The 23,871-nt window shown below is 41.3% G+C and overlaps 1 protein-coding gene across 2 annotated transcripts; it reads left to right on the forward strand.

The window, feature by feature from the left end:
• The first annotated feature begins 3,710 nt into the window (after positions 1-3,710).
• On the forward strand, positions 3,711-16,857 carry lrrn1 (leucine rich repeat neuronal 1). 2 transcript variants are annotated; one of them, XM_030728441.1, is made up of 3 exons: positions 3,711-3,986; positions 5,618-5,663; positions 13,772-16,857. In XM_030728441.1, the coding sequence occupies exon 3, from the start codon at positions 13,937-13,939 to the stop codon at positions 16,088-16,090; it is 2,154 nt and encodes a 717-aa protein (XP_030584301.1). In that variant the 5' UTR covers positions 3,711-3,986; positions 5,618-5,663; positions 13,772-13,936; the 3' UTR covers positions 16,091-16,857. The 2 variants fall into 2 exon arrangements, with proteins under 2 accessions (XP_030584301.1, XP_030584300.1); XM_030728440.1 differs by lacking the exon at positions 5,618-5,663.
• The last annotated feature ends 7,014 nt before the right edge of the window (positions 16,858-23,871 follow it).

Genomic DNA, 23,871 nt, shown 5'->3' on the forward strand with positions numbered 1-23,871 from the left:
CTAGATATTGAAATTCTCAAGAGGAGTACATCAAACATGAGAAGGAGTGCAAAAAGATGAAGCAGTGCTAGGTGGATTTCCAGGATGCAGGCCTCGGAGGCTCTGTGTTCAAGCCTGTGTGCAGATATTCTGCAAACGAGCATCTGATGTGATAGAGCTGATTAGCATGACGTTAGAGTAAACTAGCATTATTCTATATTCTCTTGTCATCAGTAAATCCAGACTAACATCTAAAACTAAGAGCATATTAGTGCTTTCAGTACTTCTCTGCCATGTCTGTGGCTCCTGGCTCATTAGGGAAGATTTAAATCTTTACAAACTGGTCCATTTTTTTCAAAGATAAACTACAGAGCTGTAGTTTTTGTCCAGCAGGAGAAATGAGGCATCTATATTTAACTTTGGAGAGCTATTGAGCAGGATGGTGCATGCGGGACTGACTCAGAATAAACTGGATTGACTGTGTTTGTGCCAGAGGAGGAACGTGTCACACTGTGCAACAGTATTTCTCATTAATGCGTTTTTAATAGCTTTTGGAAACAATGCCGTTTTGCTTCCACATGCCACAATATGAGGAATCCAGGCTGCAGTGGTCAGATTTTCTAAACCTTTTTTACATATGCAAACTGAAGCCTTACAGAGGGACATGAACAAAGGCTATGTGATCATCAGACTAGCCTTGATTTTTATTATTTTTTTTAAAAAGGTGAAGGAATCTATAATGAATTGTGAGCCTTTGTCTGTGAGCTCCTCCGTGGTGCTGAACTCAACTGCTGAAGAACATTCTTTTTAGATAAAAAAAACTTTGATCTGCAAACACTTGAAGCTCCTGGTTTCATTTAGGACCTACCGCAGCGGTACATCAAGTCTTTCAGAATGCAGCACTTTTCTTTGCTGGAATGACCTGACTCGTAAAGATAACCTCACAAACAGAATGTGCACCAAATCAGATGAAACAAGCAGCAGAAATGATCACATCTGTCATTACAGCTTACATTCTGTTCCTGCAGCTTCAAACATTCCCTGAGCAGGATGCAGAAAGACACAGACCTACTTTCTCTTGTGCACATGCAACATGCACACACCCTGACATTCCCCTCCACCTTTACTGAGTGACTTGGTGTGTGTGGGTCCAGCTGCACATGATCCATCTGTCTCCATCTGTCTATGAGAACCATAAAGACATTAGGCCTTCAGATAAGTGTTTTCCTTCCTGTCTGCCTACCTGCCACCTAATTTCTCTTTATGTCAGCAAAGGTGGCTTTGATGATAGATGCTCAGCCTGCAGCATAGTATGGGTCCTGGTAGATATCTTCAAGAGTTTGAACATCAAACTAACAAGGCGCTTGTGCAGCCCCCTGTGTGCTTTGCTCTTACATGTCTTCTACCTTCTTTGAAATTAGCGTTTGGCTAATGTGTCAAGTGACCAGAATGATGAGCACATGCTGGCACAGATAGCACATTTCTTCAGTTATTGTCAAACATATCACATCTACAATATGTGTAAAATGAGCGCCTAGCACGTGTGTTTGCAGTCGCCTCCTGTGCCCAAGATTTCAAGAGCACACAGCTCTCTCATGTGAAGCGCTGCATTAAGATGGTGGTGCTTCAAAGTGAAGGACACTCATGGAGCAAATTGATTCTAAAGGACAGCGCTCACAGCCTTCCAATGAAGACTTCCCCAACTAGTGAAAGCAAGCATTCACCAGGAAAGATGTGTTTTGACCACACGTGCTTAGAGGATATTTCATCACAGATTTTGACACCGTTTTGATGGATTTGAAGGAAACTTGAGATGTTACTGCTCTCTACACGAGGCCATGGAGAGAGCAGTAATTTTTCATTCAGGGCCTCCACTTCAACCCCTTCACATCTCATTTTTTTTTCTCTTTGAAGCAGTTGCCATGCACTCTGAGACGTGACAACAGGCCTGAGAGGGAGCAGGCACAGCACATTCAGCTGTTGCACATAACAGTGGGTCCATAATCTCCTTGTCTTGCTGCAACCATAAGCAAATGGATTCTGGAAATGCTAATGCTTCATCATACACGGCCGCACAGATGCTAATGGAGCAAAGGTTCTTTCCAGCCTGCGAGCCAGTTTAATGATTCTGCATCCAGCTACATTTATATTTAAAGGTTGCAGCACGAGATTACTTTTGCCCTTTGCATATTCTCCCTGTGTGTTCCTGATGTCACAGTTTCACATGGATGATGTAGGGTTGGGTCTGAATATTGCATCAATTAGGCACTAGTTATCAATATTATTAAAGAGGAGATGGCTGCCAGTGTGGTGATATTTGGTGATATTTTTTCTATACTCTTAGAATACTGGCTAGAACAAACGGTTGTGTCAACATTCAAGAAAAAGCAAGAGTCACAAAGGGAAAATTGGTGAAGTATTGTCAAAGTTGGAACATTAATAGTTCACTGCTGTGCACCACTGACAGGACAACTATAAAGACAAGTCCATATCTAAAACCATGAGAAGATCATTAGTGACTTTCACCAGTGCTGTTTCTGACACATTATGTGCTCCTGACTGAAACTCTTAAACCATTCCATTGTCTTTTGATTTCATCTGCAGCTGCCTTTTTTTTTTTTTTTTGAAGATTTCAGAACTAAGCGTATCCCTTGCATTTGGGCTACTAGCTCTCTAAAACAAAGCCTGTGTGAGATCCAACTGTGCCAGTCGAGAGCAGTGCAGATAACTCGCACTCTCCCTCACGCTCAAAACCAAATCCTGAGGTTCTTCTTGTCTTCCTTTATTAATGTTTCTTTTTTTTAAACATTTGCTTTAAGGTGTGAAATTTGCAAATTCTGTATGAAACTAATTCATAGCCCTCTTAAGTAGCTTAAGGATTGAAAAATAGTTTTCTCAATGCTGTGTGTCAACATCACACATACAGTATGTTGCACAGCAGGTTTTTAAGCCTTTTTTTATGAAGACACGGCGAAATGCTCAAACTCAAGGCTCTCATCTCTATGTCTTCAGTCCATCGGATGGAAATATTCATGAGGTTTCATTTATATCTGTATCATAACTTCTTTGGGAACTTTAGAGTCCTTTTTAAAATTGAACACTCAATTCTGGAGGATTAGTCGATGTTTGGCTCTAGAACATGACTCTATACGTAGAGGTTATCTAACACAAAGTGGATTTTGGGGGGCTTGTTTAAAAAGCAGAAATCAGAGGAGGCAAAATGAAACGCTTGTGTATTATATTTGTTATAATAACTATAAGAAAAAATAATGACAGAATAAGAACAACAACAAAAACGTAAACTAAAATACAAAGAAGTTTCCCGTGTCCAGTAACGCATTATATTGTCCTCAAGGTTTGCATATAGAGGAGGCGGGAGCTCAAAGGGGAGATTGTTTTATTCAACAGTAATGTCATGTTGGCCCACCACTCCCCCCCAAAACCATCCACACACCCCACACAACCCCCTGCGCCCCATGCCCCGCCACCCCGCCGCCCTCTCCTGCCTTTGTTCTCATCACAACAAGCCCGGAGCAGATGGTGTTCTGCTTTGCTTTGGCCGGTGGTGACAGACAGGCGCTCTCAGCCAATAGCCTGCTGGGTAATCAGCTGAGCAGTCTGGACAGCGCCAGGTGTTTTTATAATTTTTCTTCAACCATCCGTAGGAGGAGGAGGAGGTGCGGGCTGTGGCGGCAGCAATAGTGGTTGTGGCAGAGCGGAGGAATATCGGACAAATCAGTCGGTGGCGGGTTGCAGCAGGTTGAAGATCTCTCTGCAGAACACACCATGCCTCTCTCCGAGGCGCCCTGGGACTGATCGGATACTCAAGCGACAAATCGCTGTAAACAGCCACGAGCAAAACCCACTGGTATACCGGAATATTTGTTATTACGCTGTTTGATGAGCCCGTTCACTTGGCACAATAGCATTTATTGTAGTGTACTGACGCGTGTATCTGGATAAAGGACCCCGTGCGCTTGGGAACATCCGACTGGAATGCCAACAAGGTGAGACCCCGCAGGAAGGGGAAAGAAAGGTTTCCTCTGCTTTAGCGCCTTAGTTCCCCCTTAAGCTGCTATTTCAGTTAAAGAAAATGAAAAATGAACATCGCAGAAACAGATTGGGGATGTTTTGATGTGCTAAATCATTCATAGCGTGTGGATATACATGTCCCCATCAAGAGAGATGCAACGAGTTTGGGTATATTTAGGATGCAGACGCACTCAAGGGCATTTTCTTTATTTATTTATTTTTCTAGTATGCAGTCTGGTTTTAGCCCATCAGTTCAGGTTTGCAGTCTGCTCTAAATACATACCAGAGCGTTTAACCTTACAGTATATCCGATGACATGTATCAGCTCGTTATTACGCGTCAAATGTTATTCCACCTAAAACAAACTTTGATCTCGTTGCGGCACTTGCCGTGCCAGCGGGAGCTACGTGCGTTGCGAGCGGCGCTGTGTGGATGTGATTTGCATATTAATGTTAAAGTATGTCGGCAGATGTCTCGATCCCTCCGTTCTAAGCGAAAAGTTACCGAGACTCCTTCGGGGGATAATGACGGGGCCCACTGCGAAAGATGCTGCGCTGAGAATGGGGTTGCATTAGCAGGGGGTCCATTGTGGTTCACAAACGCTGCAGCTGTTGCGCTTTTGTGATGGAGACTGCTGCTGCTGCTGCCTTGCATCACTCAACTTCAGGCAGACGGGGAATTCGAGGTAGAGAGTTGAGGTTTGTTTGGGTGTTTTAATGCGAGTTTTGTCTCACCAGCTTACTTTTTACCCACGGGACTCTATTCGTGGCCTCTTCTAAAACCAAAATGCCGAGAGTCACCTTTCCTTACAGAGAATTGTGGGTGACATTTAAGTGTTGCCTCAGCAAATTAGCAGTGATACGAACATTAGAAGCTTCTCTGTGCAGGGACTTTGTATTGTGTCTAAAGGTTGGACATTTCACTGAAAACTTTGCCTTCTTTGCTCGATGCTTTCGCACAGTGCAGAGTTCCAAAGCAAACAGAAGGTCAAATCATTCATCAAAACCGAGTGAGCTGGATGGAGCAGAATCACCTGATTGATTTTCTTTTTTTGTGCCAAGGGAGCATCTGGTCTCACATGGACAAAGTGGGCACACACCACCATGCTCTCTCTCTCTCTCCCTCTCTCTCTCTCTCACACACACACACACACACACACACACACACACAATGTCTCCTGGCTATATGTTGCAGGTGTCTCTCTCTCTATGTGTGTGTGTGTGTGTAGGGTTAATAGGAGACAGCAGAGCTCATGGGAGGGGGTAAAAGGCCCCAACCCCCCAACCCCCCAACCCACTCTAACACCAACACTTGGGTCCCGAGGGTATAAATCAGGGTGGAGAGGAGGGAGCTGGGTTACTCACTATTATTCTTATAAGAAGCGCTGAGGCGTTAAAGCTTTTGATGGGAGAGCTTAAGCATTAGTTATTGTAGTGTGTTGGGAACCTTTGGCATGGAGAAGAGAGTGATAACAGATGTAGAACTTATTTGTAGTGAAGGAAAACTGAGTGCTAAAGACAATGAAAACCGTTCATTGCAGCTTATTTTTAATCTTCAGTGTCTTTTTTTAAACTTATTTCATCTTCCATTGTTCCCTTTCTTCCAGTGCTCCTTTCCAACCGGTCACGGACTTGGCAGGAAAGAGCGATCAAGTACATTTGCTTACATTACACCCTTAACTGTTATCCACCTTGCACTACATTGATATAAAACAAAAACATCTTTTGAAATCAAATAACATGACTTGAGAAGTGCTGCAGGTTTGGTAACTTGCTAAAGGCAGATTGGCCAGCCTGGTAAAGGTAGGATCTTTTCAGGAAGAGGCTCTGGAACTGCTTTCCAAATTTAAGCAGCTTTGTTAATGAGCATCTGTGAATTTAATAAAAGCACAAAAGGTTGTATTTCTGAGAATATCTACATTGCACCCAATAAGGGGATTGCTGTATAAAAGAGGTGAGAGAAACAGTCTCTTCTGTTGACCTTCCGTCTCAGTATCTAGATTGACATCATTGGCACATGCACTACCTTATGACATCATCAAGTCTTTTTTGTTTGTTTGTTTTTTAATTTCCAAATGCTCAAAAGCTTACTTTAAAGTCACAAAAGACATTGTTTGACAATTTTGACCAGCTAAGTCGAGCTTCCTGTGTCTGTAAACTGAACTTGATGTGTAAAATTGATGGCGCGCCCCTTTAATCTAAGCTCAGCTCAGCCTTTTTGTAGCTCGAAAACATATTTTACATTTTCACGCCTTGATCATTTACGCTCTTATCGCTTCCTCTTTGACCAGATAAATAAGATGTATTCCCACATGTGAGAGTTTAATAAAACATTTGTGTATCTGGTGTGATCACAGTTGAAGATGTAGCCTTTATGATTATAGAGGAAGTCATGAAAAAAAAAATCTTTAAAAAGCCACAGAAGGTATGAAAAGTTTAAAAATGGCATGCACAGTTGTGTTTTGGTATTTTCATGTCGTTTTGGCGAGGGGGTTGCCAGGCTAGCGTGTGCATGAGGAAGAACGTACCCAACATCATAGAGTCTTTGTACCACCGACCTGGCTGATTAAAAGCTGATCCAGCAGCACCGGACACTGCGTTCGCTCGTGCATCCATCAGGTGATGTTTAAAAAGCTTGCAGGAAGGTGTGTGACTGTGACTTTTGTGGAAATTAAACTTCAAGTTCAGTCTTGACTTTTTCAGTCAACATTATGAGATCTTTACCAAACACAGTCATTACTGCTGCTGCAGCAGCTGTAGGAGGCTCAGTCAGTTATACTGGTTCATCAGTCACTGGTGAATTGTTTTGGGTAAATCCATAGATAGAGGCACACGCAGAGCTGAGAAATCGAGACAAAAGTGAGACGAATAAGTCAAAAAGATCAACATTATAAATATTTATTGTCTCCATTATTGCTTTACTGTCACGCTGACTGCTTCAGAGTTAATATCTGTCATTCTGTGTGCAGTTAAAAAGACTCAGATTAAATTGGGTACACAGTGCATTTTTATTTTTTAAAAATTCTCCCTAATATTTGCCTCATCAGCTGTTATATATGTCAGAAATAAAAGGTTTGAAAAGTGGCCATTATTATTATCATTCCCTGCCCTCACAGGTGACATTGCTGATTATCCCATTTTCAACTGACACACCAACACCCAAATATATTAACTATGATTGAAATCCTCACTTTGGAGATCATTTCTGGTTCATTTTCTTTTGATTGACTATTCATTTAACTGTCTTGTCATCTCAGCTATTGTCTCAGTAACCTGTGCTGTAGCGCTCTCTTTTAGAAGCAGTGGCAAGTTCAAACTGTCTGATTTGTGTACCATTTCAACGTCCGCTACGCCGCTTTCCATGAGACCTCGTTAGCTCTTGTTAAGACTCTGTTGTACAATTCAGACTTAAAGTCGACTACAATTCCAGTCACTTGAGATTTCTGCACATCAGAAATCTTGAGGCTTTCTGGCTGAAGGTGAAACTATTTTAAGAAGCGCAGCAATGGCGCTGCTGTAAAGTAAATGATGCGTGCATTCCTGATGACGAAGTAGCCCTGCCATTTCCAGCCAGGGAAGCCCTGAAGTGAGTCATCTGCTATGAAACCACTCGAGCCCTCGCACTTGCTCGCGTGTTAACATATGGAAAGAAATCCAGCAAACCTCTTCAAATGATGACACATTTGTCATAAAATATGTTACTTTCCAGAATTGCCCACGTGTATGAGTGTGTATATATGCGTACAGCGTCTGGCAACATAAGCACAATTGTATCCATATTCTACAGGGACAGTTGAACCTGCTATGTGAGCCGTTTTAAGAGTATGAGCTCATTTTTAAACACCTGCTCGTTTGAGACCACTTCAAGGAAGTCAATTGGAAAGTCCTGACTCCCTCATGATCCTGATTAAAAAAAAAAAAAATCACAAGTGCCTAAAAGGAAGGTTTAAACAATAATATTAACTGACATTTTAGGTCGATTTAGGATTTATTTTTCACTTAGTCCTCTTGTCACAGTACCATCGTGCGTCTCATACAGCATATTCCTCCCTGTCAGTCAGGTTCTGTCATCTAATTCAGGAGTGTTTTTGTCACCTCAATTTGGTTCCCTTTGTGTCAAGATGTGTTTATAGCCTCCCTGGGGTTGTTTATCTCACCTGCTCCGCCTGCAATTTGTTTCCCCTCATTTCTGTTTTATCTGTGTTTTTTTTCTTATGCATGCACACTAATAAACTAAACCTTAAGAGGTAAACCTGGACTGGAAGGGGGTAGTTCTATTTCAGGCTCCCGAGAGAGCGCTAATGCAAAACTCGTGTTATCCGTTTATTAAATCTCCTTTTCATATTTCTCATGTCACACTCAGTTTTCTGTTACATTGAAGAAAATAATGCCCTCAGATAGACATCATCATTTAAGAGCTCGGACTTGTTCAGAGAGAGGCCTTTTGTACTTTATGACAACTTCCATTGCAACCATATGACCCATGAGACAGTTTCTGCAGGTATTGATGCAGGGAATGTGGATGAGCACAGTTACTGTCATTATCAAACACAATATTAGCATATCAGCCAGGTCGTGACCTGTAAACAGACTGTGGCACAGTTGCCACCGTGCAGGAAGTTCACCAGCTCCTTGCAGACAATTGTGATATTTTTAGGGGCATTTGAGGTCAGATGTAAATTTTGTGCATCCAGACGCACGTTAGCATGTGAAATTTCAGCAAAGTTTCTAACATGACAGGGGTCTGCTTTTACAGCGTGACATGAAACTGAGCATTTCAAGACTCTCAGATCAGTTGAACTGACAGACTATGTGATTAAATTACCCACCACTATCCGTGCTAAGTGAATGAATCCAACATAGTTACTTGCAACACTGGCTAAATTATTCTTTAGAATAATATGACTGAAAGCATGAGACACTAATAAAATTACTTCTTCTTTTTTTTTTTCTTTTGCTAAAGAATTAAACTCTCAAATAAAAGCTGGGCGGTATTGTGATGCAAAAGATGGATGAGCTTCACACAAGGTTAAATAATCAACAAATGCCTAAATTCCATCTTAATAACGTTCTGTCTTTGTGACACGTCTCACCAGAGCATTGCATAACAGAATACACGATGTCTTCCATACATAATGTGCAGCTGTTCTCACAGGTGTCCGTTTGTGCCCACCCGGGGTAATTAAGTTAATTTCTTTTGGCACCGTAGAAAAGTTCTGCACTATGGCGAGATGAGCTTAATGCATTTTGTCAAATCCCAGGAAATGAATCATTAAAGGGCACTGCCAAGATCTGAAATTTAGAAAGTAAGCGACAATCCCCCATTAGCATTAATAGGTGCATCTGGCTTCACTCTAAGGGCTGCTGTGATTACCATAAGATCACTTTGCTAGCTGTGTAGATATTGTATTAATAGACTAACCCACTAATGATGAAGGTGGCACAGAAATCATTCAGTATCCAGTGGAAGAAATTTGTGAAATTGATCTTTCTGCTATCATTGCATTGAGACCTTTCTAAAGTATGCCTATGTGGGTAAAATGTGTAATTATATGGTGAGGGTAGTCATGAGCGCTGGAATGAAAACGAGTCAGACAGACTAATAAAAAATAAATGTGTGCCTGTCTAAGTTTTGCAGTTCGGGTTACCGATGCATTTCTTTGAGCTGTAACGTTAAAACACCTGCCCCTCGGTGTGATGAAAAGGTGCACTGAAGCCACACCTTACAAAACATTTCATACTGTAACAAGGCACAATTTAATGTCTGAGGTGGCAGAGTTTAAATCTGAAGCCACGGCATTTAGTTCCAGCGGCCCATTCACAGGTTCAAAGGCAGCTGTGGTTAAAACCTCCACTTTTTTCCTATTTCCTGCCTTCCTGCCTTTGCTGTTGTGTTGTTGATTTTCCTTCCACCTCCTGGGTTTCTTAAGCTTTCCTGTGTCTTTGTGCTCACAACAGACCTGTGCAGACATCTTTCAGTTTATGTTGAAAAAAGTCAGGATCTTGACATTTATGTCATTTTCACCTTTTAAGTGGTGGTAGATGCATCAAAACAGCTTTTAAAATATGAGCTTTTTCTGGTACTTTTAGAACTGTGTCATGTTTTATGTACAGTATTAAAAGGGATCAGAAACTTCTTAATCTTACATTGTATAAAGTGGAGCACAGACAAAGCTGTCAGCATTTAGCGAATGGGAGGAATCTAAGATTAACCCCATTTGTGTTAAATACAGGAGGATATTTGTAGATCTGCCTTATAATGTAGATATTTATGGCATATTTTAAGCACATTTTATGGTTGTATGTAGCAGATATGGATTTAGTTTAAAGATTCACTGATCTGTAAAACATGTCATTAAGATCAAATAATTCTTTACCATAAATTATTAAATGCACTGTTTTACATGGAATAATTTTGTTTTTTATTTTAGTATTTGATAGAGAACAGGCTTAAAAAAAAAATCACATATTTTCAGCTTCTTTATCCACATTTCTGACAATATTGTCATGAAATCAGCCAAATCATTTTAAATATTGCAACAGAACATTTAGTCACTGACCAAATTACAAACAAGCACTTAAACTGTTCTTTCTGTAATGAGATTATCCGTGCATTAAACACTGCTCTTGCGTTCTGCAGTCTTGGATTCAAGTGATGTGTTGCTTTTAATCTAAGTGCCAAGTGACCTGTTTCTCTCCTCTGGGTCTGATTCCAGTACACTACACCCGGCTAATCTGCACTCGAGCATCTCCATCTGCTAACCTCAACTGCATACGCAGCAATTGTCACACTATACCGGCCTTTAGTTTAAAAACAAGATCCGGTGCTATCCCTGTTTCACCCACGCTCTGCCCTGTCCCATGGGGAATTCCTGGTATAGGAGGAGCAGAGTCGCGTTGCTGTCTCCTTGGTGCTGTTGCCAGGCAGTTTGCATTCAGATGTATTACTCAGCTCTCTTGTTTGAAAGCCTCTTAAGCGCTATCTTCTTAAGCTGGTGTTGACCACAAAGAAGGTGGAACCACTGTGGGGCTGCTGCGTGGCTCTACACTGGGTGGGGTTCCTCCTAAATAGACCTAATTGACTTATGGGATAGCTTAAGTGTGTCTGTAGTTTACTGCAAATGCACAGGCTTTTTAAACAACTGAGGACATCCTAACATTGCTAATTAGCATTAGTAGAGACTCTGTATATATACAAAAGTGACAACAATTAGTAAATGAGATTAAAAAAATAGAAGAATAGATATAAAAGTTTTATAATATTGAATATAAGGCTGCACAGCATTGCTTTAAGCCAAGTGCTAAAGTTGATGTGCTTACAATAATAGCAGTGAGACCATGATAATGTGGTAGCATCACTGTTATCATATTGGTCTAAGCTTTCTCATATCTTAAGCATGTTAGCATTTTCTGATAGGCAGTAAACACAAAGTACAGTTGAAGCTGATGAGAATTTGTTTAGTTTTGCTGGTATTTGATGATATGAGAAAGTATTAGACCAATAAATGGTGATGATAGATTTAAAAAGTCTGGGCTCAGCAAAAGTCTTACAGTTCATCCCAAGGGTCAAAAGGGAAGACAAATGTATTTTATTGGTAATGCATCCAATGGTTATGAGACAATTCACCCAAAACAAAAAACGTCAACCTCACGGGTGCACTAAAAGAACTGCCCAGGGCATCATCAGAATAATCCAAATTCATCCTGAGGAAAAATCAAGGAGTCAGAGTAAAGTTTCAACAGCTGCATGAAATATCTAAGGCCACGCCAAAGTCAACACAGGCAATCCTAGATAAAAATGCAATGACTGTATTTCACTTGTAGTCATAAACACTACGGGGTTTAAAATGTGGCAGTGCTTTCAAATAAAAGCTGCCAGAATTAATGCTCTATCTTCCAAGTCAGTGAAGTAGGTGTTACTGCCATATGGGCTAGCAGATGCCCATCACACCTCTTAAAGCTCCCACTCCTTAAACAAAGTGACTGCATGGCCAGATCAAGGTTTCTCTTCTCACAGCTCACAGCCTACTCTTCAAATTTGCACTCATAAGCCTTGTTACAGCTGAAAAAGAAACTTTTGACATTCTTCTTACTATATTCAGCAATTTGTGAAAAAAGCCTGCTGGAATCTTTTTTTTTTTTTTTTTTTTTCATGTTTGCCCTAAATTCTGAATGCTGAAGACATTGCATTAAAAATTAAACTGTGCATCTTTTTTTTGTTGTTTTCTTTGAGGCATGGCATGTACCAATATCTCACAGGGTGTAATGATGTTCGGAGAAGCTAATGATCGAGTCCTTATGGGCCTGTTGGAGAGATGAAAGCCCTCAATGGAATATGATCTGATTCCAAGTAGTTCAGAGCAGTGTTTTGTGCGTGCATTGTAATGAGCTGAAATCGCATTTTCTCAAAACTGTTGATGCTGCACATAACCAGAAGTCTCACAAGGATAGTGGAGAGGCAATTGTTGTTCTTAGTTAATCTTCGGTCTCGTGTAATTGCTGCATTTAAAAAAGACATTAATGGTTTTTGATATTTCATTAAATCTTACATATAACAAGATTAAGCTGAGGTTACATCAATGCTAGGGTAACTGTGAGGTGTTCTGACACACAGTAGTGTTTGACCTGAATGCTAATATCAGCATACTAACACGCTCACGGCGACAACAATACTGCTGTTTACAGGTACAATGTTTACCACGTACAGCATTATAATTTTGCACATTAGCATGTTATGATTTGTTACTGAGGAGGCTGATATGTACTACATTAAACAACAGGGGATCACCAAAGTTGTAACACTTTATATCATGAATTTGTGTACCAAATTTCATCCAATAGTGAGTGAGATATACAAAAAGAACAGTCAGAGAGTCACAAAAATCATTAAGGGTATACACAGATCAAGCACAGTTGCCCCAGTACCTTACTCAAGCAAAATTATCCCCCACCTCCATTGGCCCACACTCACACTGCACTTAATGATCCAGGCCTGAGCATACTTCAGTTTGTCTCAGCATCTCAACTGATTCTCTCCCACGCACATTCGTGCATTTGAAAAGTGCTTGTGCAGAGCACAATGAGGGTCGTGATGTTTTGCATTTTGTGGCTTAATTGAGTCCATATTTGGAAGCGGTGACACACTGCCTTATAGATTCGTTAATTGCTTAACACAGCAGTTTTTACAAGGGCAGCTGTCACTGAGGAAGCATTGGAGTTCTGTCCTTGGTTCAGTAATCTCACTACACGTATACCATGCTCAAGTCCATCTGAACACCATCTGGACCCACGCCTCCTTGAAGACGTGGGTCCATCTGAACACCATCTGGACCCACGTCTTCAAGGAGGCTAGAGTGCGGTACAGGGGGGATCAGAGGTGCTTGGGCACAGTACCCACAGTGTGGCTACACCCTAAGCGTCATCTGGTGGGCAAGATGAATATTTGTAAAAGGTAATTTAGCTATTGAGATATTTAAACTAAACACTTAAAAACAAAGCTTAAAAACAAGCTCATGGTGACACAAGAAGACCACCAAATTCTGTAGTTTTCATTTTTTTTCAAGGAACACCAATGTCTGTTAACTATTCTAATGGACATAGCTGATATTTCCATCTTTACAACAAACTGGCTGATGCACTGACTTTTCACCTTTTAGGGCTATGCTAACAGACTAGTTAATAACTATCAACCCTTTATATCTAAAAATGGGATGGCTATTTTGTCAGTATAATGACATACATGTTTTGCCCTTCTTTTCCAGATTATCCTGCAACTCAAAGATCCTGCTGTAATTTTCTACCCTTGGTGCCAACTCCTGAACATTCGATTTCATGGACTTAAGGACATAATCTGTGGAAAGTCTGGTTGATGACTGTAACAGACCGTTTTCCCAAGTCACTGGACCCACCTCCTGTCCCTCTCCAGCATGGCTAGATGGAGGTTAGACTGCCTTTTTCTGGGCCAAGTGTTTGCTGGACTGATCCTGGTATCAATAGGGTTATCTTTTGTTCAGAGCAATGAGTGCCCCCAGCTGTGTGTGTGTGAGATCCGACCCTGGTTTACCCCTCAGTCCACCTACAGAGAAGCCATCACAGTAGACTGCAATGACCTTCGTTTGACACGCATTCCAGGAAACCTTTCCAGTGACACTCAGGTTCTCCTCTTACAGAGCAACTACATTGCCAGGACCAGTGAGGAACTGGAGCAGCTCTTTAACCTAACTGAGTTGGACTTGTCCCAGAACAACTTCAGTAGCATTCGAGATGTTGGTCTTACCAATATGTCCCAGCTCACCACACTTCACCTGGAGGAGAACCAGATCACAGAAATGCCCGATTACTGCCTGCAGGACCTGAGCAACCTGCAGGAACTCTACATCAACCACAATCAGATTAATACTATCTCTGCCAATGCCTTCTCTGGGCTCCATAATCTGCTCAGGCTTCACCTCAACTCCAACAAACTCAAGACCATCAACAGCCAGTGGTTTGAATCTACGCCCAATCTAGAGATCCTCATGATTGGGGAGAACCCTGTTGTTGGAATAATGGACTTTAATTTCAAGCCACTGGGCAACCTGAGAAGCCTGGTATTGGCTGGAATGGATTTGACAGACGTTCCTGGAAATGCTTTAGTGGGACTTGACAATCTTGAGAGCCTCTCTTTCTATGATAATAAGCTCGTCCGAGTTCCTCAGAGGGCACTTCAGAAACTACCTAACCTCAAGTTCTTGGATTTGAACAAAAACCCAGTGCACAAGATCCAAGAAGGAGATTTCAAGAACATGCTGAGACTGAAAGAGCTGGGTATAAACAACATGGGAGAACTAGTTTCTATTGACCGTTATGCTTTGGATAACCTTCCTGAGCTCACTAAGTTGGAGGCTACAAACAACCCCAAATTCTCTTACATCCACCGCCAGGCCTTTCGTGATGTGCCAGCTTTGGAGAGTCTAATGCTGAACAATAATGCCCTGAATGCCCTCTATCAGTCCACAGTGGACTCTCTGCCCAACTTACGTGAGATCAGCATCCATAGCAACCCTCTGCGCTGTGACTGCGTCATCCAGTGGATGAGCTCCAACAAAACCACAGTCCGCTTTATGGAACCTCTTTCCATGTTTTGTGCCATGCCAACGGAGTTCAGGGGTATGCATGTGCGTGATGTTTTGCAGAATAACTTAGCAAACCAGTGCTTGCCCATGATATGTCACGATACCTTCCCCAGCCACTTCAATTTGGACATTGGAATGACCGTGGACTTGGACTGCAGAGCCATGTCCCAGCCTGAACCTGAAATCTACTGGGTGACGCCCATGGGGAACAAGATATCGATCGACACCATATCTGACAAGTACAGCCTCAGCCGTGAAGGGACATTGAGAATTTCTCGTATCCAAGTAGAAGACTCTGGCAGATATACCTGTGTGGCTGAAAACTCAGAGGGAGCTGACACAAGAGTGACCGCATTAAGGGTGAACGGCACTCTGTTAGACAGCACACAGCTTATGAAGATCAACGTCAAACAGACAGAATCTCACTCTATTCTTGTTGCCTGGAAAATAAACTCCAATGTAATGACCTCTAACCTCAAGTGGTCATCCGCAACCATGAAAATAGACAACCCACATATCACTTACACTGCCAGGGTACCCGTGGATGTCCACGAATACAACCTGACACATTTACAGCCAGCAACTGAGTATGAGGTGTGCCTCACTGTCTCAAACATCCACCAGCAAACACAAAAGTCATGTGTTAATGTGACGACAAAGCAAGCTACCTTTGCCGTGGAAATGTCTGATCAGGGGACCAACACTGCTCTCGCAGCAGTCATGGGATCAATGTTTGCAGTCATCAGCCTGGCCTCACTGGGTGTCTACATTGCCAAGAGGTGGAAGAGGAAAAACTATCACCATTCCCTGAAAAAGTATATGCAGAAAACCTCATCAATACCGCTAAATGAGCTGTACCCTCCTCTTATCAATCTGTGGGAGGCAGACAGTGAGAAGGACAAGGAGGGTTCTTCTGAGACCAAACCCAGCCAGGTGGACACCACGCGCAGCTATTACATGTGGTGAGAGCAGCTTTCCAACGGGAGACTGTTTCAGGAGCACAAATATACATATTTGCTTCTTTGTGTAAAAGTGAACTAAACATTTTTTCTTTCCTTTTTTTTTCTTGATTTTTTTTTTTTGGTTCTTTCAGACTGAAGAGGGCAATGAACCGCCATTTTCAAACCTCTAGTTTAGCATACTGCCTTTTTACCCAGTTTGACACACAACATGGCAGCTTTGTTTAGCTTCCTGGATTCGTAGTCACTGTGCTTTACTTTTAGTATTTGTTTCGATGAACACAGCATGAGCACTGTCACAGATTCAGTATGCGTGAGCATCGGAAAAAACTGAAATCCAAGATGTTTTTGACTTGTTTCTCTGGCAGAACTGTTAGAGACTGTAATCTTTCTTTCTCTTGTAAAACAGTTTCACTGTTGACTGTTGTGCACTGAAATATATATACTAATTTGTCTATCAACTCAAATATAAGCTGACAAAGTATGTTTAGACTTGATATACTGTCTATTGAATAATGTTAGAAATTCTTCTGTAATGTTGTATCAGCTATGATTTCATTTTCTTTTTGTATGTTAAAATAACCACATTTGATTTAGAATTTAAGTTTGCAGAGCAACTGCTGTGAACCAGCAATAGAAATATGAATGTTATAATCTAGGTAAATAGATGTAAGGCTTTTTAAATTTCTTAAATATTTTGGTTCTTATTTTGCTATAATATGTCTACAATCACTGGTTTTGCTGTGGTTTACACACACACCAACATGTTGTTTATTGAGGAACAAGTTAAATAAAATCTTTTTTCCTCGTATTTTCTAAACCATGATTTCAACAACAAGAGTCTTTTTTTTTTTTTTAAATGCAGCCACTATTCCTCACTTAATGAATGGCGGATGAAAGCAAATGTTTAAATGCTGAAATTGTTCTTGCAGGGGAAACTCATCTTCTCCTATTAATCTCTTACGTTAGGTTTTATTAATAGTGTGATGGGAATAGCTGTAGGTGTTAGGTTATAGTCTAAGTGTTGATAGAGAGAAAATGGAAGCTGGAGAAAGGAGTGTGTTTTCTTCTGCAAAGCAATTATCGGAGAACAATTTAAATTCTTGTCCTGCAAGACTACAATTACTGCACAATATGCCTCGGAGTACATACAGTAACTTCAAAAACAAAGAATTTAGTCACTCAAACGCAAGACAGTGGGTCTGTCTGTTTTATTACTACAGCATCCACAAGTCTATAGAAAGGAAACACCAGAGGAAGTATAATATACCCCGAGACAAAGCAAAGGAAATGGTGATTATGGATAATCAACAATTACAGTAAGTAAAAGCTGCAGCATTATTTTCCACCAGGCAACCTTTCTACAATTACTCAACTGTCTCATATTCTCATTTTGTATGATACACTTCATAAATTATATGTCATATCTCACACTGAAATTATTAATCAGTATGCCATGTTGGAATTTCATTTGCTGTAACATTATTAACAGCATCTCTACTTTTCTGTCAGTAAAATTACACGAACCAACCACCTGCCCTTTCTGTAAAAACAAAAAAAAAAACAAAAGAAAAACACTGAGACAGTCATGCCGAGTAACGTGTGTCCCAGCGGTGTCCTAGCGAGGTCCAGAACTCCATCACGATGCAAATCCAAAATGCAATAGCTCAGTGTCTAGAAAAAGTGTCTCTCCAGTGGGAGTCCTGAAGCTCTGTTTGTTTCTGATGTTGACTGACAGCTCTGGGCCTTGTGGTGCAATCAGACGATCTCCGTTTAGTCTCCCCTGACAACATGCTCGTTCTCCTGTATGCTCTCCCCGCCCCTCTTCTCCTCAATTATTGCTGCAATGGAGACAACTCTCCTTCAGTGCCGGGGAAAAACAGTGGACAGTTCATCAGCCATTCATTACTTTGTGTGTAGCAGCTGTTTCTCTGTCATCAGTTATAGTTATCAATGAACAGATATCTTTGCTTGAATACTAGTATAGAGTAGTAGTATGGATTTTTGCATTGGTTTAATAGAAACAGCTTGATAAGTTATATTAATAAGAAAAATGTGATATTGTATGAAAGCTAAATAGCAGGTGTGATACTATCCAATCTATTAGAACCTGGCTTGACTTTATCAGCTCACTCTGAAATTAATTTTGCCTGTTTAAGAGGCTGACCAACAATAATTACACAGTGAAAGGGTTGGACATTTACACGCTCATTAGATAGATTGTGACAGAGATGTCAGGAATGCTGCATTAAAATGGCTGTTAATGTTGCAAGAAGAAGGCAGATCAGGAGTGGCCTGGCAGTTGTTAAACCTGAGCATTGAAAGTGCGACTTTGAAACATCTGCTGCAGTCCTTTAATCTGCAGGAAATGGGCGAGCCTTTATACAGACTCAGCGGGTAGCCTAGTAACGGACCGGAAATCAGCTCATTGGGACAGCTATCAATGAAAGCTTTTGAAAGCGTGTGCTGGAGCCTGCACCGTGTCCCATCCCAGTGGCCCGTTTCCATGACAACTCCTCCCTTCATCCACCTGCAGGCTCTGGCAGCCAAGTGAGAGAAGTCCCCGGAGCCTGAAATACCACTGACAAGGTCAACACCCTGCAGGTGGGAAACCACTAAAACATCATGTACGCTTTCAAAGGTGCGGAGCGAGAAAAGCTCAGTCTTTGCGCTAAAAGTGAAGCAGAATGACACAGGGTATTCTATGACTTCCTTTTTCTTTTGTCATGCTTGAGGTGAACCATGTAAAACTGCAGCTGAAGATTGAATGAGTACTGTATGAGAACCATAATGTCATTGTGCAAATATTTGTGTGGTTGCTGATTCACCTGGGGCCACTGGATCATCTCCATTTCATGGCTTGAATAGCCTGTGTCTAATTCCTTTTGCGCGTTATGTCAACCATCAGTAATGGATCTAAAAGCAATGCACAGAGGTGAGCCTAGCTTAGCTTCTACATTTACAAACACTGTGATTTCACCTTCAAGATTATAAGAAACATGTTTTTCACAGCACATGCTAGTTGTAAGAAATGATGGGCTTTTAGCCAGACATGCTAACAACTGCAGACATATAGATGGGTTTATCCATTCCTTGCACTATTTGCTTTTGTGTGTTGTTTTTTTTTTTCAACAGTCTAAATAAAGAGCACAACCACATTTTAACATATGGAGAATCTAAAGGTTTTGTAAGTCTGATGTTTCTAGTTACAGATGCTAGGCTTTGGTCATTTTTATTTTATATGATTTTCATGAAAAATGTGGAAATGCAAAATTTTAAAGGCTCACTCTAAATGGTCGAGTGGACAATACAATATTTTTTTAACAGCCATTTTTGTGATATAGACATAGCCACTCAACATGACTCTTACTCACAAGTATGTTTACATCATCCAGTAATGGCCTGGTTCAACCCCAGGCCATTAAGGCCACTTTTGTCAGCATAAATACTCAACTCAACTTTAGTTATAAAGTACTTTAAAATCAATGCCACAGACCAAAATGCTGTACACACATAAGAGCAAACAGGTTTGAAATACATATAAAAACAAAACCAAAACAACAATGCAGTGATGCAGACTCTGCACGGGTCTGTCATGGTGAAGAGGGTGCTGAGCGTAAAAACGAAGTTGTCGATTTACCTGTCGATCTACGGTCCTACCCTCACCTATGGTCACGAGCTTTGGGTAGTGACCGAAAGAATAAGATCACAAAATGAGTTTCCTCCAAAGGGTGGCTGGCCTCTCCCTTAGTGATAGGGTGAGGAGTGCAGCCCTTCGGGAGAGGCTCAGAGTAGAGCCACATTGAGAGGAGCCAGTTGAGGTGGCTCGGGTATCTGATTAGGATGCCTCCTGGGTGCCTCTTGGGTGAGGTGTTCCGGGCATGTCCTACCGGGAGGAGGCCCTGGGGTAGACCCAGGACATGCTGGAGAGATTATATCTCTTGGCTGGCCTGGGAATGCCTTGGGGTCCCTCTGGATGAGCTGGTGGAGGTGGCTGGGGAGAGGGAAGTCTGGGCTTCTCTGCTTAGGCTGCTGCCCCCTGCAACCCGGCCCTGGATAAGCGGAAGAAAATGTATGTATGTATGGAACAACAAAACATAGAAGACAGTGGTTAGAGCAATATAACAATAGAGCCAAAAATAAAATAAAGCAAAACCACAGTTAAAACAATAAATAATAAGAACCAACATCTCAGACTGAGCTAAAAGCCAATGAGAAGAAATGTGTTTTAAGGATTTAAAAGCAGAGAGTGAGTCAGCCTGCCTCATGTACAAAGGGAAATCATTCCACAGTTTGAGGGCAACAACTAAAAAAGCACGGTCACCTCTCAGATTCCTCTTTGTCTTTGAGATACCCAGCAATGACAGACCATAAGGACGCATACAGGTGGAGCAGGTCAGACAGATATGGTGGGACGAGACCATGAAGACATTTAAAAACAAATAAAACAATTTTAAAATCAATCCTAAAAGGAACTGGAAGCCAGTGAAGTGAGGCTAAAATCAATGTAAAGTGCTCACGTTTTTTGACACCAACTAAAAGTTGAGCAGCAGCATTTTGTACAATCTGTAGTTGGGTAAGTAGTGTCTGGTACAACCCAACATAAAGTGCATTGCAGTAGTCTAAATGAGTTGTGATAAAAGCGTGGATTAAAATCTCAAAGCTATGCCATGAAAGAAATAGCTTCACCTTGGCCAGTTGTCTAAAAATACTAGTATATCTTCTCCTAAGCTGAGCGCAGTAAGGACTCACGCAGCCTAGGCTTCTCTCTGCCTGTATTTGTTCAACGTGAAGGGCTCATAAACATCCACGATTACCTCGGCTCCATGTTGGACATTTTCAATGTTCTGGGGAGAGTTTGGGAGCGACTTCACACCTCCTGCTGAAAGCGAGTGGCTGTCCTGCAGAGACAGCACCTGTGAGCATGTTTTACTGCCATCCCCAAACTCTCATACATACAGATTTTCACTACTAGTAAAGTGCTTGTTACCGAGCTCGTATATGGTGAATGGTGCTGTCCTGCTGATATATTGAAGCTCAGCTATTTAACAAAACTAGCGGGTGAAGACATTTAAAATGCTTGTAATTTGCTGAGTAGGCTGCCATTTCTTTCATATACTGGATGCTGTTTACATCTAGTAAATAGTATTTTGCAAATGGTAAATAGACTGGTATTTAGAGAGCTCCTTTCTCCTCAATTCAAGCACTCATTGTGCTTTCTATTGCATGCGTCATTCAGCTAATCACACACACATTCATACAGTGCTTTTATCTATACCTAAGCACTTTTATCTAACATGATCACACACACACACACACACACACACACACACACACACACACACACACACACACACACACACACACACACACTCCAATGGATGCATCTAGGGGTTCAGTATCTTTCCTAAGGATAGATCTAGGGGTCGATCTACCCACATCCCGATTGCAGACGACCCACTCTGCCACCTGAGCCACAGCCTACCCTGAATGGACTCTACTCCCAATAAATCCCCCATACAGTCATCAGCAACTGTTCTTTGTCCTTGTTCTCTTTAGGCTAACCATTAGCATGCTAAAAATTGCAACGACTGTAAAGATTATACCTGCTAAACTTTAGCATGTTCACAGTGTCCTTGCAAACTCAATGCACACACATGCTCAGTATTACATTTTCAGCATTGTTGCAGACCTTTCTGCTGCATTGTGTCACACAAACCCTTTCCTGGCCAAACATCATCCAAAGCTATGTTTTCAGTGCTCCTCCTATTAGTTTTTCTATCAGAATGCAAATGGCCTATTCCAGGAATGGTCACCGAACAACAGAAACGAGAAGGAAAATGAGGGTAAACAAATGCAGTCTCTGCAGTGTGGGGGCAATGAGGCAATGAGCTCCACCCGTGTCAACACGATATGAAGCTGCTCATTGAATAGTGGTGGGAACATCACTCTGCTGCCTGCACACTCTGATGTGAACATGCGATGTTAAACAAACTGAAGTTTATAATGCAGAATACAATCAACAAGAAAGGAAGTGATTTGCTTCACTTGTTCCTGTCATGTACTCGTTGGACTCGACTGTGATGAGATTATTACTTCTGTACTGTCTGAATGATGGCACACAAAAACACAATAGCAGTGTGGAACCACAATGTATTTCAGTAATGTTAATCATCTGTTAAATGCATAATGAATTGTTGGATGGATTGTTTCACTGTTTTCTCCGAGGGCCCAATTAAAGAGCTGCGCTTTTTTTTTACTGTGAGCGTGAATGTGTGTTAAGCCTCGGGGCTGACACAGAGGATTCAAGCTCATTTCCATCCTCTTAGATGTAGCTCCTACTATTACAGATGTGTCTTAATTCAAACAGGAATGTGAAGTGCTCGGCAGTGAAAATCAACATCCATGTGAAAAAAAAGCCTTAAATTTGGAAATAGGGTGCTGAATAAGCAAACTGGGAAAGGAGAGAGACAGTTGGAAGTCAACACTTTGAGGATCATGAAGGTGAAACAATAATGGGAAAGTTCACTTATATGTAGCCTCATTTCATCACTGCATTGATTGCCTTGTTAAAAGAATGCAACAGTGTACTCATACTGATGGGTGTGTGGGAGTGGTCTCGCACATTTGTATCTGTGTATTAATGTTACAATAAAAAAAAGCCAGTGGATGGCCACTTTGGCTTACAACATTTTTCACAAGTTTTTGGCTTGACCTTACACTGCGTCTGACTTTTCCTCCAGCATAACTCTGACGTTAGAAAGCAGGTTGGAAAAGGTCAGCCATCTGTTGACTAACACACACCCAAATGGGTCTCACCTTTATGAAGCTCCTTCTTTCCTTCAAACTCTGAAAGGTAAAGAGTGGAAGTGTTCTTAATTCAGAAAAGGCAACATTTGTATAAATAACCATGGACTGCACCTGATAAATCCTTATTCCTTTGGTGATTACATTCCTTCAGGGAAGGATGAAGAAATGAAGCCAAAGTTTAAGTGTCAGAAACTGCAGTTCCTCCAGTGGCCGTTTGAGGCTGGCCCAAAAGTAACTTGTCTGTAGACGCCAATGTTAATGTCCAATTTAGCAATGAAATTAGCATGTTTACTGCCTGGTAACAAAAAAGATATTTCCTTTCTATGGTCAATTCCCTTCTTAATAACAACTTTAATGTGGAGGATTTTTTTTTTTAAATAACTCACCATGTAGGCTGACCCAGGCAGCTGTATCCAGAAGCTGCCGGCTTCATCTTTCCTAAATTGAGCTAATTTGAATTTGAGTGGACCCTTTGTGTATCAGTACCCTTTGTTCCATTTTTCATGGAATCATCTGACAAATAATATGGCCTACGGTTGTTACAGCCTGTCCAAGAAGTCTTTGCCTCCATTTTGGTGAGTGACGTTCTGGGGTTTCATTAGTACTAATTAGCAGGTACCTGTGTTTGTGTGATGCATCCAGTTTGTGGATGTAGTTTGCCAACCAAGCTGGTCAGTGTTAGCACTTCAATCATTCATCTAAATATGGTCACATGATGACTTTAGTGATTCACTGATTTTTGCTTTCCAGCGTCCAAATGAGGTTGATAGCTATGGTTTTTTCTGAAATGTCAGCAACTATTAAAAGGATTACTGTAGCAACTTGCATCCAAGTCCATTATTGAGTCAAAACGCTCACATGTAAACATGGTTAACTAACATACACAGTAAACATTACACCCTGGGAGGTTTATTATGAAGCAAGTTTGACATGGCCAGATTAACAGGTATCAGGATGATTGTTGTCAGCTTTCTTTTT

Source organism: Archocentrus centrarchus, chromosome 5, assembly GCF_007364275.1.
Source record: "Archocentrus centrarchus isolate MPI-CPG fArcCen1 chromosome 5, fArcCen1, whole genome shotgun sequence".
NCBI lineage: Eukaryota > Metazoa > Chordata > Actinopteri > Cichliformes > Cichlidae > Archocentrus > Archocentrus centrarchus.

Bases quoted from the DNA above. Each gene is read 5' to 3' on its own strand.
- lrrn1 (XM_030728441.1), top strand. From the start codon at position 13,937: ATGGCTAGATGGAGGTTAGACTGCCTTTTTCTGGGCCAAGTGTTTGCT.